General features: G+C 49.2%; 1 protein-coding gene across 3 annotated transcripts in view; it reads left to right on the top strand.

The window, feature by feature from the left end:
- The window catches only part of WWC3 (WWC family member 3), a 123,192-nt gene that overhangs the window by 43,396 nt on the left and 66,284 nt on the right, over positions 1–13,512 (top strand). For 2 of the 3 annotated variants that reach the window (XM_060136855.1, XM_060136856.1), the window contains exon 3: positions 3,295–3,498. The exons of the other annotated variant lie outside the window; for it this stretch is intronic. In XM_060136855.1, the coding sequence (XP_059992838.1) occupies positions 3,295–3,498 (204 nt within the window). The remainder of the gene's footprint in view (positions 1–3,294; positions 3,499–13,512) is intronic. 3 annotated transcript variants of the gene reach the window in all.

The raw sequence follows: 13,512 nt of genomic DNA, 5'->3' as shown, positions 1-13,512 counted from the left end.
TCTCTCAAAATGAGAAGGGTGTTTCTAGCAGAGTGAAGTTTACAAGTTCTTGGAACAATAAATGCCCAAGTGGTTACCTTAACTTCATTTTGTCTTATCCCTTTGATTTTAGCTTTAATATACCAAACATTTTGGAGCTTTGTGAAGGGAGAAAATGATGTAAAGACCACAGCTAAAATAATGGGTCCTTGACCATGCCAGCCTTCTTGGTAGAATTGTCGGGAGCGGTGGTTCTCACCTGGGGCTGGTTTTGCCTCCCAGGGACACATGGTAGTGTCTGGGGCATTTTTCATGGTCATGCCTGGGAGAGGTGCTCCCGGCATCTGGTGGGTGGAGGCCAGGGATGCTGCTCCCCCTCGTGCAGTGCCCAGGACGGCCCCCCGAAGAGGCTGAGCCGCCTGGAGTGTCCGTTGTGCCGAGCTGACGCGCTGCTTCCCGCCCTCCTTGCTCTCTGCCGCCTCCTCAGCCTTCCTCCGTCTGGGACCAGCTGGGCACCCATTTCTCTCTCAGATTCACATTTCTTCACTCCCCCCTTTTCGTTCTAGCTGCCTCGTGTTTCTGTCATCGTCATTACTACCGGGGATCCGAAGTTCCCCTTGGTGTGCTTTCTGTCCTTCAGTTTGTTGAGTGCGGGGGGAGGCCGGGGGCGGGGTGCCCAGCATGTGAGTGACGAAGCTCCTTCCACGCTCAGTCCCAGGGCTCCTCCTGTCCCCTTAGTGTGATCGACCCGAGCTGGTACCTTTAGGGCTGATTCCTGCATTGTCGCCTGCCGGCCGGCCTCTGAATTCAGCATTTGGAACTCTGAATGGCGAGGCGTCCTGGCTGGCTCCTGGGGCAGGGGAGTTTCCAATCCGTACCCTCAGCCTTCACGTGACTGCGGCTCTCACCCAGGGATTGGGCAGGGGGGTGAGTGCCGCCCTGGCCCTGCTGCCCTCCCCGGCGGTTATGCCAGTGGCAGGAGGGCTTCCGGGTGGGTCCGCCACCCTCCCTCTGGCCCGGCTGGCCCGGTGCCCCTGGGCTGCGTGCGGCCGGGCTGTCTGGCTCTTCTGGGCCACCTTCCCCGTGCTGTGGGCCTCTCTGGGCCCGGGCGGCAGTGCTGAACGGCACAGGCATCCGCCTTACACAACGTTTTTGGAAGCCGCCTACCTGCCGCCGAGGCCTCTAGCTCGTCTCTCGTAAACCCCAATTGCTCCTCCCTCTGTGTCCCCTTCTTTGCCGCTGGTGTGCCTTGCTGTCCTGCTTGCTGAGTCACAGCGAGTGTCACAGAGCACCTCTGTATGCTGGCCACTCTTGAGGCCCTGAGGACACAGGAAAGTGAGACCCAGGCTCCACCATGAGGATTCAACATGACATGCTGGACTTGGCCATGAACCCGAAAACCGAAGAATCACCACGGACTTTCTTCCGGCCCCCTTGAGTATAACGGGTGACCCAGCACCATGGGGAATGTGGCTGAAGACATCAGCTCCAGGGTCATACCACCTCCTCCCTCTGAGGCCTTCAGGGAACCCAACTCTTTTTTTTTTCCCCAGGAACATAAAAGATTATTACTGTAACAATTAGTACATGGGCCAGAGACCCCATTCCAGAAAACTTGCTCCTGAGAATCTAACTCTTGATAGCACAGCTTTATAGCTCTCTAAAGGCACAGGACCTGGGGAGTCAAATATTAAGTTGGAACTGTGCAGATTGATGGTGACGTGAGGGACCAGAGGGGCCCTGCGTGGATCACCTGCAAGGTTCCCAAGACTCTCGGGTGCACTGGACAGAGTGCGAACGATGCCTGTCGGCCGGGGTGAGTCTCATGGCTGAATCAACGTCAGAGACATCCGGGCACTTATAACAGCTGTGACTCTGCCCGCACCCCCTCGGCCCACTGAATCTGGACTCCGGGGCTAGGTCAGGACCCCGATTTTTGTTGTCTTTGTTTTTTATTTCCCCATGGGAGCTTTTAAGGCCCAGGGGGGCTTTCTAGGAGGGGCCCTGGGGTAGCAGTGTGAAGCGGGGTAGGAGATGTTGCTGGGAGGGGGTTTAAAATGGAAGGACTTACTTGAAACATCCTAGCAGGTGCTGTGTGTGTATGGGGCAAAGATAACCTAAAATTTACATTTTTAACCATTTTGATGTGAGTTCCACAGAACGTAAAGTTCACTGTTTAAAAGTCTGCAGTTCAGTGGCAATTGGCGCATTCACAGTGTTGTCCAGCTTCCACTTTTATCTAGTTCCAGAACATTTCGTCACGCCAAGGTACAACCTTGTGCTTTAAAAAAGGCCATGTGTTAGAGAACCGGAGGCAGAGTTGGGAAGGTCACTTTGGTGAGCGCACGGAGGATGGCTTTTGGCGGGATGAGGCAGGCAGCCTGCGTGTTTTTGGAGAGAGATCGTGAGGGTCTGATTGAAGTAAGGGGAGAAGGAGAGAAGGCGTACGTCGGCCACTGTGATACGCAGGGGCAGGAATTGCCAGTTGTGGATGACCCATGGAATACTCTGTGTGGGGAAAGGAGCGCACAAGTCCTCTGAGGGCGAGTCCCAGGCTGGCTCAGTGGGTAGATCCAGAGGAAGGCGCTACTCAGAGGGGCAGGCGGGAGACGCAGGCGCTCGTCAGCGTGGCTTCCTCTGCTTTGCTTTGGTTTGTGTAGTGAAAGGGCGCTGTGTGAGAATGAGTTCTGCTTTGGACGAATGACTCAGAATTACTTTGCGTTCGTCCAGGTGGAGATGCCTCTAGGAGGGAGGAGGAAGGAAAGGATGGGCGCTCAGGGGAGAGGTTGGAGCCGGAGGTGGGCGTGAGCCCTTAGGGGAGCTGCTAGAGTGAGAGAGCCAGAGCGGAAAACGGGGGATTTATGGGAAGTCCAGGAAGAATGCAGAAGGACGTCGTCTGGCGTGGGAGGTGGGAGAAGGGGAGCGAGCCAGTCACGGGGACAGCAGAGCCCACAGCAGCCTGGCTTGAAGAAGGCAGGGAGAGGAAGCTTGGACGTGTGTCTTAGTTTGGCAGGGATGACCTCCTTTGGGTTCATGTCCACCAACATTTACTTAGAGTGTGAAAAGTTGCCTGGTACCGTCTTCCCCTCCATGGAGCTATTGCATGTCTACAGAGCTTTCTTCTCGTCCCAAGCGTGGATATGTAAATAGGAGGTGATCCGCACTCTGGGAGGTTCGTTATATAGACGCTTCCATAATGTACCTCCTGGTAGTTAATTAATTTTCTCATCGACTAGTCATATAACTGCATGATTATTGGTCAATGTAAAGATTTTACTTTGAAGTCCCTTATGTTCTTACCCTTTCAATTTTCAGAGCTTACCCAGATTGAGGATCCCAGAGAACAGTGGAGGCGGGAGCAGGAACGGATGCTGAAGGAGTATTTAATTGTAGCCCAGGAGGCCCTCAACGCCAAGAAAGAAATCTACCAGATTAAGCAGCAGCGTTTCGAGCTGGCCCAGGAGGAATACCAGCAGCTGCACAAGATGTGCGAGGATGACGGCCGCTCGTACGCCAGCTGTGAGTTCACCGTCCCCCGCGGTTAACACGCGTGACTTCCAAAGCTGTCTGTCTGCTAGGCTTTTTGCAGACACTGAGCTTGAGTCAGGCAAGACAGCTTCCTAAATTTTCTAATCGCAGATTGTTAGGTAGTCAGCCTTCCACACTGGAATCCGACGGTCATTCACTACCGCTCCTTCAGCAAATGTTGATCAAGTGTCCGCCTTGTGCCCAGGCACTGCAACACGGGGGAGCCCAAGAAAAGAGAGGCCCCTGCCCTCCTGGAGCTTCCATGCGGGTGGGGAAGGGAGAAAATAAACAAGCATGTTTCAGGTAGTGACACGAAACAGCCTCCTGGCTTCTGTTTGTCAGCGTGGAAAAGGGCTTCACCCAGAGATCTCTGCCGTTATTCCTGCTTGTCTGGGGTGGTCCCTGGGAAGGCCATACGATGGTTTTGTTGGTCCTGGATGGAAAGATTCAGGAGCCTCCACACATGTCAAGCCCCTGTCTCTTTGTAGCATACTTTCTTGGGCAAGACACTGAAGGTGGGGGAACTCAGTATAACGCGGGGAATCAGGGGAACTCTGTCTGCCCCTCAAGTGAGATGGGTGCACACTGACGTCTTCCAAAGGGGACCCCTCCGAGTTTTGGAGCCTGCTGGATGTGGCCTCCTGTTTCAGGAGGACTCAGCAGATGCTCAGGAATTGAAGGAATCAGGTCCAGTCGCAGAAGCCAAAGCCTCTGGTTACTGACCCAGTCAGTCACTTCCTGAGCCGGTCCCTTCCCGACAGAGTTGTCACGCTTAACCGCCCACTGCAGGTGCTTGTGGCCATGCCTGTCCCGCGTGCCGGTGAGCTTGGGGAGAGTGTGTGAAGTCGGTACTGCTAGGTTTTATTGTATAAAAACCTAAGTCTGGTTGAGACATGAGGGACTTACTGTGACGTGACTGCCACGTTGCCAGGTATTTGGCTCTGGTGACACAGCTTTGAACGTTAAGGACGTGGTCAAAGCTTTATCCCGTTTTGCAGGTCAGAATGGAATTGAGGCCAAGGGGCCAAACATCTTTTTCACTGCAGCATACAAGCTGTGAAGAAGAGAGCAGTGGGGGTGGGCTTTGCCTCCTGTAGCAGGAATTGAGATGGCTGTGTCTCCATGTGCCATGAGAGAATGCAGGCTCAGGTATGATGGTACGTTGTTTCCAGGCTGCTTCATCTCTTGTTCTTCAGCTATTGATATGTACTAGGTTTTTTTCTTGTTTGTTCCTTTTTTTTTTTTTTTTTTTTTTGCAGTACGTGGGCCTCTCACTGTTGCGGCCTCTCCCGTTGCGGAGCACAGGCTCCGGACGCGCAGGCTCAGCGGCCATGGCTCACGGGCCTAGCCGGTCCGCGGCATGTGGGATCTTCCCGGACCGGGGCACGAACCCATGTCCCCTGCATCGGCAGGCGGACTCTCAACCACTGCACCACCAGGGAAGCCCTTGTTTGTTTCTTTTTAACTGTCCATCAGAATGTGATGGGTCAGCTCAGTGCTAGTTTTTAGAAAAGTCTGGTCTCTTCCTAGTTTTCTTTACTTGTAATGTCTTTCTCTGATTTTGGTATCAGGATAATACTGGCCTTACAGAATGAATTGGGACGTGTTCCCTTCTCCCCAGGCTTTGGAAAGTTCATGTGGGATTGGTATTAATGCTTTCTTAACAGTTTGATAGAATTCACCAGAAAAGCCATCTGGACCTGGAGGTCTTTGTGGGAATGTTTGTAACTACAAATTCAATACCTCTAATAGATACAGGGCTAGTCAGATTTTCCTGTTTCTTCTTGAATCAGTTTTGGTATTTGTGTGCTTCAAGGAATTCGTCTCTTTCATCTAATCCAAAAATCAGTAAGCTTTTCTGTAAAGGATCAGATAGTGTTTTAGGCTCTGTAGGTCATATGATCTTAGACGCAGCTACTCAACCCTGTTGTTAGACTGCAAAAGCAGCCAGAGATGATACCTAAATGATGTGTGTGGCTTGTTCTGATAAAAGTATAAAAACAGTAACAAGCTGGATTTGGCCCACGGGGAATCTGCTGAACGCTGATCCAAGCTGTCAAGTTTATGAAGTTTTTTGTAGAATTCCTGCATGATTCTTTCAATGTCTGGACGCTGAGCTGGTGTCCTTTCTCGTATTTGTGATATTAATAATTTGTGTCTTAATCAGCACAGCTCAATGTTTATTGATTGTGCGTAGCATTACAGCGAACTGGCTTTTGGTTTTCTTTTTGTTTCCCCCAATTTCTTGTCTGTTTTCTATTTTATTGGTTTGTCCTCTTTATTATTTCCTTCTTTCTACTTAGTTTGGCTTTAATTTGTTCTTTTTCTACCTTCCTAAATTGGGAGCTTACACCATTGATTTCAGACCTCTCTTTTTTCTCACATAGCCTCTAAAGGTATAAATTCTCCTCTAAGTACTACTTTAACTGCATCCCACAAATTTTGGTATTTTCATTTTCAGTCAGTTCATAATATTTTCTCATTTTCTTTGAGATTTCTCTCTTGACCCATGGGTTTTTTTAAAAGTAAATTGTTGGCTTCCCTGGTGGCGCAGTGGTTGAGAGTCCGCCTGCCAATGCAGGGGACACGGGTTCGTGTCCCGGTCCGGGAGGATCTCACATGCCGCGGAGCGGCTGGGCCCGTGAGCCATGGCCGCTGAGCCTGTGTATCCCTAGTCTGTGCTCTGCAATGGGAGAGGCCACAACAGTGAGACGCCCGCATACCGCAAAAAAAAAAAAAAAAAAAAAAAAAAAAGGTAAGTTGTTGGGGGAATTCCCTGGTGGTCCAGTAGTTAGGATTCCTCGATTTCACTGCTGAGGGCCCGGGTTCAGTCTCTGGTCGGGGAACTAAGATCCTGCAAGCCGAGTGGCATGGCCGAAAAAAAAGTAAGTTGTTGGAACTTTTTAAAGGTATCATGTTGTTGATTTCTAATTTAATTCCATTGTGGTCAGAGACTAGACGTATAGGATTTCGATCTTTTGATATCTATTCAGATGACTTTCGGGGCTCGGCATATGGTCTCTTTTAAGTGATCTCATGGACTTGGTGCCTCGAGGTCACACTTGGCTGAAGCATTGGCTTATAACTGTTTCTGAAAGCATATAGTTAGCGATTCTAAACCTTTCCAAAAGTTACTTGGTAGAAGTAGATTGAACCATATACAATTGTCATTTTTGTAGCTTAAAAAGGCCCAAATATTGGCAATTTCGTATGATTCAACCTAATAGAGTATTTCTTCCCAGTAGCCTGTAGGCACCTCATCTGTTCCATGGTCAGGTTTGGTTAGGTCTCCAAAGAGGCTTTCCAGTCAGTCTTTCTAAGATGGGAGAAGCACATATCAGAAAAACCTGGCAGGAAGTTTCTTGCCAGTCATTGAAAGGACAAACTTCATCAAGAGAAGGTGTGTCTTATGTACTGGTTACTGTACTGGTGCAGCCAGGACTTCAGTTGCAGTGAGTGTGGGCACTCGGGACTGGAGCCCTTGAGGATGCAAATATAGGAGGACCTAGTTGCAGCCTATCGGGTTCTATGCCCAGCCCGAGGGGAGGAGTCACATAGCAATGTGGAGCCTAGAGGGTGAGGGCATCCAGAACTTATAGTCCTCTGGAGCTGGGACTTCCCTCAGCATTAGTTTTTGTATTTCCACGGGCTTTTCACTCCGTTGACATTTGGGCAAGTAGGGAATTGCACTCAATTTCATTCTTCCTGTGCTCCGTAGAATTTTATTAATGCCCAGTAAAAAAGAAACACTTGAGATGCTGTCTTTGAAATCATATATGAGGAAACCTTGAGTCAAGGAAGGTGATGACTCTGGGGTGTTGACTTGAGATCCTACCATGAGACTCCACTCCCCAACCCATGAGAGGTCCCTGCGTAGACACGATCTCTGCTTCTACTCGTGCAGGTGGCATTGGAGGCCAGCTTAGGCCATTTTCATGAAGGGCTGGAGATGCCAGTGGCTCTTGCTGGAGCCTGTCTCCTCAGGGAAAATGACTACGAATGGAAGCTAGGAACTAATTCAAGCATTTTATCAAGTTGCTGCTATCCCTGCAGTTTTTGATCAAGCTCTTTCTTTTTTTTTTTTTTTGGTGGTATGCGGGCCTCTCACTGTTGCGGCCTCTCCCGTTGCGGAGCACAGGCTCCGGACGCGCAGGCTCAGCGGCCATGGCTCACGGGCCCAGCCGCTCCGCGGCATGTGGGATCCTCCCGGACCGGGGCACGACCCCGCGTCCCCTGCATCGGCAGGCGGACTCTCAACCACTGCGCCACCAGGGAAGCCCGATCAGGCTCTTTCAATTTGCCATTTAACCTGAACTTCATTGAGGATAATTCTGTTAGCTATGACTCAAATGAACTATTTCTGGCCACAGGCTAAAGTTCAAGACAATGACCCTGGTGGCTTGTGCTCTAACAGATGTCTCCTACAGAGGTCCGGGCCCACGTCAGGAGCTGCTGGTGGCAGGATCCACGGCACACCTGGGCTCCAGTTGGCCACCTGGGTCTGGCACAGCCCAGGTCGCTCACCTTGTTAGTCATCTAAAGCAGGGCTCCTTGCTCGGGTACTGGGAACAACAGAGGGAGATTTGGACTTATTTCTCATTACTTCCTTCATTGACAGTGACTCCAAGTGAAAGGAAGCAACATCTAATGGGCTAGTGTTTTCCTGCATTGTTGTGATTGCAACATCGTGAAGCACTGTAACATGGTAATGTTATTTTCGGTGTACACACAGAAACAATATTGGGTAGGCTAAGTTACTTCTTGAAGGTTACATCCCTAGTAAACGGTAGATCTTGGATTTGAACCCAGATCTTTTTGTGTAGCTAGCCTTCAGTGCTGTGTAGTGTTTCCGAGACATGGAAGAGTCAGCTCAGAAGAACTGATCGTGGCTTTGGAACAGGCTGCCCTCCCATTGTTCAAGTTACCTGGAAATAAATTGACAAGTCCGGCAATTTCACAACACTTGAAGGGGCACGTGGAAGGCAGAACGCCTTCTGCTTCTTGATTTTCTTGTGGCCCACTAAACTAGTCATTTAGTTTTCAACAGATATTTCCTTAGCGCCTGGTGTTGGGGACACGATTTATCCTGAACGGCTGATTGTAGGGGAAAATGAGGCAATAATTGTAAACAGCGGAATTCACTAGAAAGTCATTTCCAGTATTGGAGCAGAAGGGCATGGGGGAGGGCAAGGGGAGGGGAAGTGCTCTGTTCCACACCTTTCACAGATTTCCCCCTGAGTTATGGAAGTCGTCAGAATAAAACTCTGTTCATTGGAGAGGAAAGATTTTGTGTCAGTGTTGGGCCATCTGGTGCCTGAGAATATCCAAGCCTTAACTTTTTTGTCTCTGACCAAAACAAAGTCATGCTTTGCTGGATTTGAGCACACATCCCCATGAGACTAAGACCCCAACTCTGCTTTAGTTCTGTTCGCTTATGAGCTAGCTGCCTTGGGCCCAGTCCTGTCCAATGCTCTGTAGAACCCTGGCATGGAACTCTTCGCTACAAAGGACTCAGTCTCTAAGACGCACCCAGTACTTTCTCTGCAGCTCCATTTTGTAGAGTTTTCTCCTACTTTCTTCGCTGCAATATTTTCTTCTGTTTGCCTTCTTTTTAAACACTGAGTACATTCGTTATTTCAGAAACTTTTTTTTCATTGTTCCTGAGAAACTCTGGGCTCCAGATGCGTTCAGATGAAGTATATGACCAGTTGCAGGACCTTTTAGAAGGAATTCTTGCTTGGGGTAAATTATAGTCTGAACCACAGGTCAGCGAATTTTGGCCCGCAGGCTGAATCCTGTCCACTCTGGGTGTTTTGTAAATAAACTTTTATTGGGACCTAGCAAGGTCCATTCACTTACCCATGGTCTGTAGCAGCTACAGTGGCAGAGTCGAGGAACTGCGACAGAGAGTGTATGGCCCACAGAGCCAGAAATATTTACTATTTGGTCCTTTGCAGAAGAATCTGCACCAGTGGTTCTCAACCCTGGCTGCACTGGAGGAATCTCCCGAAGGGCTTTTAAAAACTCTTCTGTCTGGGCCCCAGTGCCACCCCTAGGGATTTGGGTTTAATTGGCCTTGGCTGGGGCCAGACACTTTTTTTTTAAAGCTCCCCAGGGGATTCCCAGAGTTGAGATCTACTGATTGTGATCCTTTCTTCCAGCAGCAGGAGTATGACTTTGTTTGTTACCCTGGCTCCTGGGAGCTCCCAGAAGCCTACAGCCAAAGTCTCTTCGGGTGCCTGGGAAAGAGTCAGCCTTATCTCCGGTGAGAAAGCGCTGACCCGCCCTGCATTCCTGGCTCGGGGGGCTGGCTCGGGCGGTGGGGAAGCTTGACCTTATCAGTCCTCCGTCCGGCCCCGCATTCTTTCTGAGGCTCCAGGCCCATCCCACAAAGACTGTCTTCCCTTGTTTCCCTGGTGAAGGTTTCTCATCTCCTGCCTAGCTGAGGATAAGGGCCACAGTCCATCCATTCAGCCCTTCGTTTTCCTGCACGCAGGCATGTTGGAGCAGGCAGGAAAAAAATGGCTCACGCAGCATCTTCCCAGGTATTAGTTGGCAGGACGCAATCTCGAAGATTGTCGCAGAGCACACATGTTTACCAGATCTCCTCGTCTGCCCTAGAGAGGGACTTCTTGGTTTGGATTTGGTGGGCCCTTGTGTTACTTCTGTAGGTTACCTCTCAGCGGGCTAGTTTGATTTTTTTGTTCCTTTGCTTCTGGTGCCTTTAAAAAAGAGGTCATGCCCTCTTTAGTTGGCCTCGGTTGTTTACAGGCATGCCTTGGTCGGCTCTGGTAATTAGTACCTGTCAGCACGGAAACTGTCCAGGCTTGCCGTCCTCTGTGCCGGAGTCCTACTGGGCTCCCTCCAGCAGCTCGCTGCAGCGCCGATGCCTGGAAGGCGTACACCTGGTCCTAAGGAGCCTTCCGCCTGCCCAGAGGAGGTCTTTGGAGAAGGACTACCCTCTTTTAAAGCATGTCATCCGCCTAGGGCGATCTTGGGTTCTCACGGTCCAGAGGAGCCCTGTATGTAAGAGGAGATGGACACAGAGGCAGACATGGACACATTTCCCCCTTTTAATAACCCATAAAATCGAAATCCAAAGTAATTACTGGGGTCTGCAGCATTTTGAGTGCTAAATAACACAGATTGAGTTCTCCTGTTGCGCACCGGGGAGCCGGAGGGCCATTTCTTTTTAATTTGGAAAAGCTAATGTGAGCCACAGGAGCCCAGGTTCTAGACAGAAGTCCCTCTTTGACTGATGGCAGAATGTAGGTCAACTCACTACACACTCAGCCTTCATATCTAAAGTGGGGAAACGTAATCGCCATCTCTCACAAAGATTTTATGAGGATAGATGAAATAAATGCGACAGCTACCCTATAATAGCAAGGTATAGTAATTTACATTGGTGAGGTCCAGTTAAACTATAACCTTCCTATTATATCATCCAAAGCAATGCTCTGTGCCTGAGCGGCCTCCTTAAGCTGTTTGTTTAATAGCTCTGCCCACTCAAACTCTTCAAGTGAGAAGAAAGCTTCAGAGGTGAAAGTCTCCTATTTATCCTAAACCTTGAGATTGGAGACGTGTCTTAACAGAGGAAGATGTTTCTTTTTCTAAGTGTTGTGGTGTATGTGCCATTAAAAATGAGGTCCAGGGCTTCCCTGGTGGCGCAGTGGTTGAGAGTCCGCCTGCCGATGCAGGGGACACGGGTTCGTGCCCCGGTCCGGGAGGATCCCACATGCCGCGGAGCGGCTGGGCCCGTGAGCCATGGCCGCTGAGCCTGCGCATCCGGAGCCTGTGCTCCGCAACAGGAGAGGCCACAGCAGTGAGAAGCCCCGCGTACCGCAAAAAAATAAAAAAATAAATAATGCGGTCCAGAGTCTTGAGCTTTTTCCTTGGACTCCACAAATGGGTTCCATTAGACTTACTGGCAGACATCAGGAACTGAGAATCTGTCTTTATAAACTGAATTATATCATTAGAAGATCTGCCAGTGTTTATCACTCTCCTTAGCATTTGAAGATAAAACGTACTCACTGTCTTAGGTACTTGAGTTGCCTTTTACCTCATTCCAGTCCTGGAATTTTATAGCTTTAGAGACCATGGCAAAGGTAACATGAGTGGTATCAATAAGTAAAACCTTTTACCATTTAGGATGTTTTCAGCTGTAAGTAGCAGAAAAGACTAACTCCCCTCGGCCTGGACAATAAGGCTGTCATTGTCACTTAGCAGCGTCCTCCAGGGGGTGGTGGGCCTCCCCATCGGTGGACTGGGCAGCTCAGTGATGTCGTGGTTTATCAGGACCCCCCTCTAGGACTGGTCCAGGCTGAGTGTCCTGGGGGAGAGGCGGATGCCCAAGTGCCTCAGGGCTCTGTTAGTTATGCAGGAGAACCGGGGGCAGGTTGCCATGTATCTGTCCATCTGTACCCACTACACCTCCAGCGTGCGCTTCAAGGCTCTTTGCTAATTTTCCCTATGAAACTGCACAGACAGAAAGAGTTTTGGCAACGATTTCAGATCATTGTTACTGATGTTTAACGTTGCGGTTAACTTCCCTGGACTTTGGTGGTGGGGTTACTTTCTACCCGGAATGGGAAAGATCCCAGGTGGTAACTGTTGGCATTGTCTTCCTCAGCTGCAAGGTGACAAGTGGCCCCACGTGGAAGGAGTCAGCAAGCCGTAGGTTTATTTGCATGTTGTCTGGGCCCCAGTGGAAGCCCCTTAAGCTCAGGCTTGGGAACCTTAAGTCCCAGGAGTTTAATGTGGAGATTCTATAGAAATAACTTCTGCCTCTTAAGGGCATTGTCTGAGGTGTTGCTTTCATTACTGGTCTTAAATGAGACCAAAGAGTCAGGCAAGATGGAGGGTCTAGGATTTGGAAATAAACATTCTTCGTCTTAGAAAGAATTCTATTTAAGAAACATTTTACTCTGTTTTTGAGAGATTAGAATTCTAAATATAAGAACATTTGAGATAAATTTGGCAAACAGCTCCTCCAGATATTTATTTCCAGTAGATTCTAGTAATTTGAAATTCTGACTGGGGCTTAGAATAGTAGATTTTCCATAGAACTGTATTTTTTAAAAAACAGGAGATATCTGAACAGCTCAAATTAAGTTAGGATGTGGTTCTGTTTGCTGATGTGGTTCTATTTGAGGATATTAAATACTCTTGCTGTTTAAACCACTTGATGGCTTTCTAAAATAAATTTATTTATTTATTTTTGGCTGCGTTGAGTCTTCGTTGCTGCACGCGGGCTTTCTCTAGTTGCGGCGAGCAGGGACTACTCTTCATTGCGGTGTGCGGGCTTCTCATTGCGGTGGCTTCTCTTGCTGCGGAGCACAGGCTCTAGGCGCGCGGGCTTCAGTAGTTGTGGTGAAAGGGCTTAGTTGCTCTGAAGCATGTGGGATCTTCCCGGACCAGGGCTCGAACTCGTGTCCCCTGCCTTGGCAGGCGGATTCTTAACCACTGCGGCACCAGGGAAGCCCCACTTGATGGCTTTGAGTCAGCTTCTCCAATATGAAATCAGGAGATGATTATAAACTAGTTTCTAGATGTTGACATGTAAGTTACCTGAATGACAGCCTTTGGTACCCAGATCAAAGGAGTAAAAGAATGGATGCTGGCCCTGCTGATGGGTCTTCTGAGCAGGTGAAACTAATGAAAATGACCCGGAGGCAGATTACACCAGTGTGGGGTGACTCTCAGATGAAGAAAGAGGAGCCTCCACAACTCAGGAAGGGACAGGAACCAAGTCACTGCAGCTCCAAGGCCTAAGAGAAAGGAGACAGAAGCATCAAGAAAAAGGGATGCAGAGAGGTGGATGGGGTGATAGAAATTAGAAATGGCGGAAATGGGAAGGAAATCCAAAAAAACGTGGATATATGTATATGTATAGCTGATTCGTTTTGCTGTACAGTAGAAACTAACACAACATTGTAAAGCAACTATACTCCAATAAAAATTAATTTAAAAAAAGAAAGAAAAAGAAAGAAAAAAAAGAGA

This window comes from Lagenorhynchus albirostris, chromosome X (assembly GCF_949774975.1).
Source record: "Lagenorhynchus albirostris chromosome X, mLagAlb1.1, whole genome shotgun sequence".
Classification (NCBI taxonomy): domain Eukaryota; kingdom Metazoa; phylum Chordata; class Mammalia; order Artiodactyla; family Delphinidae; genus Lagenorhynchus; species Lagenorhynchus albirostris.
This window is presented reverse-complemented; position numbering and strand designations above follow the sequence as displayed.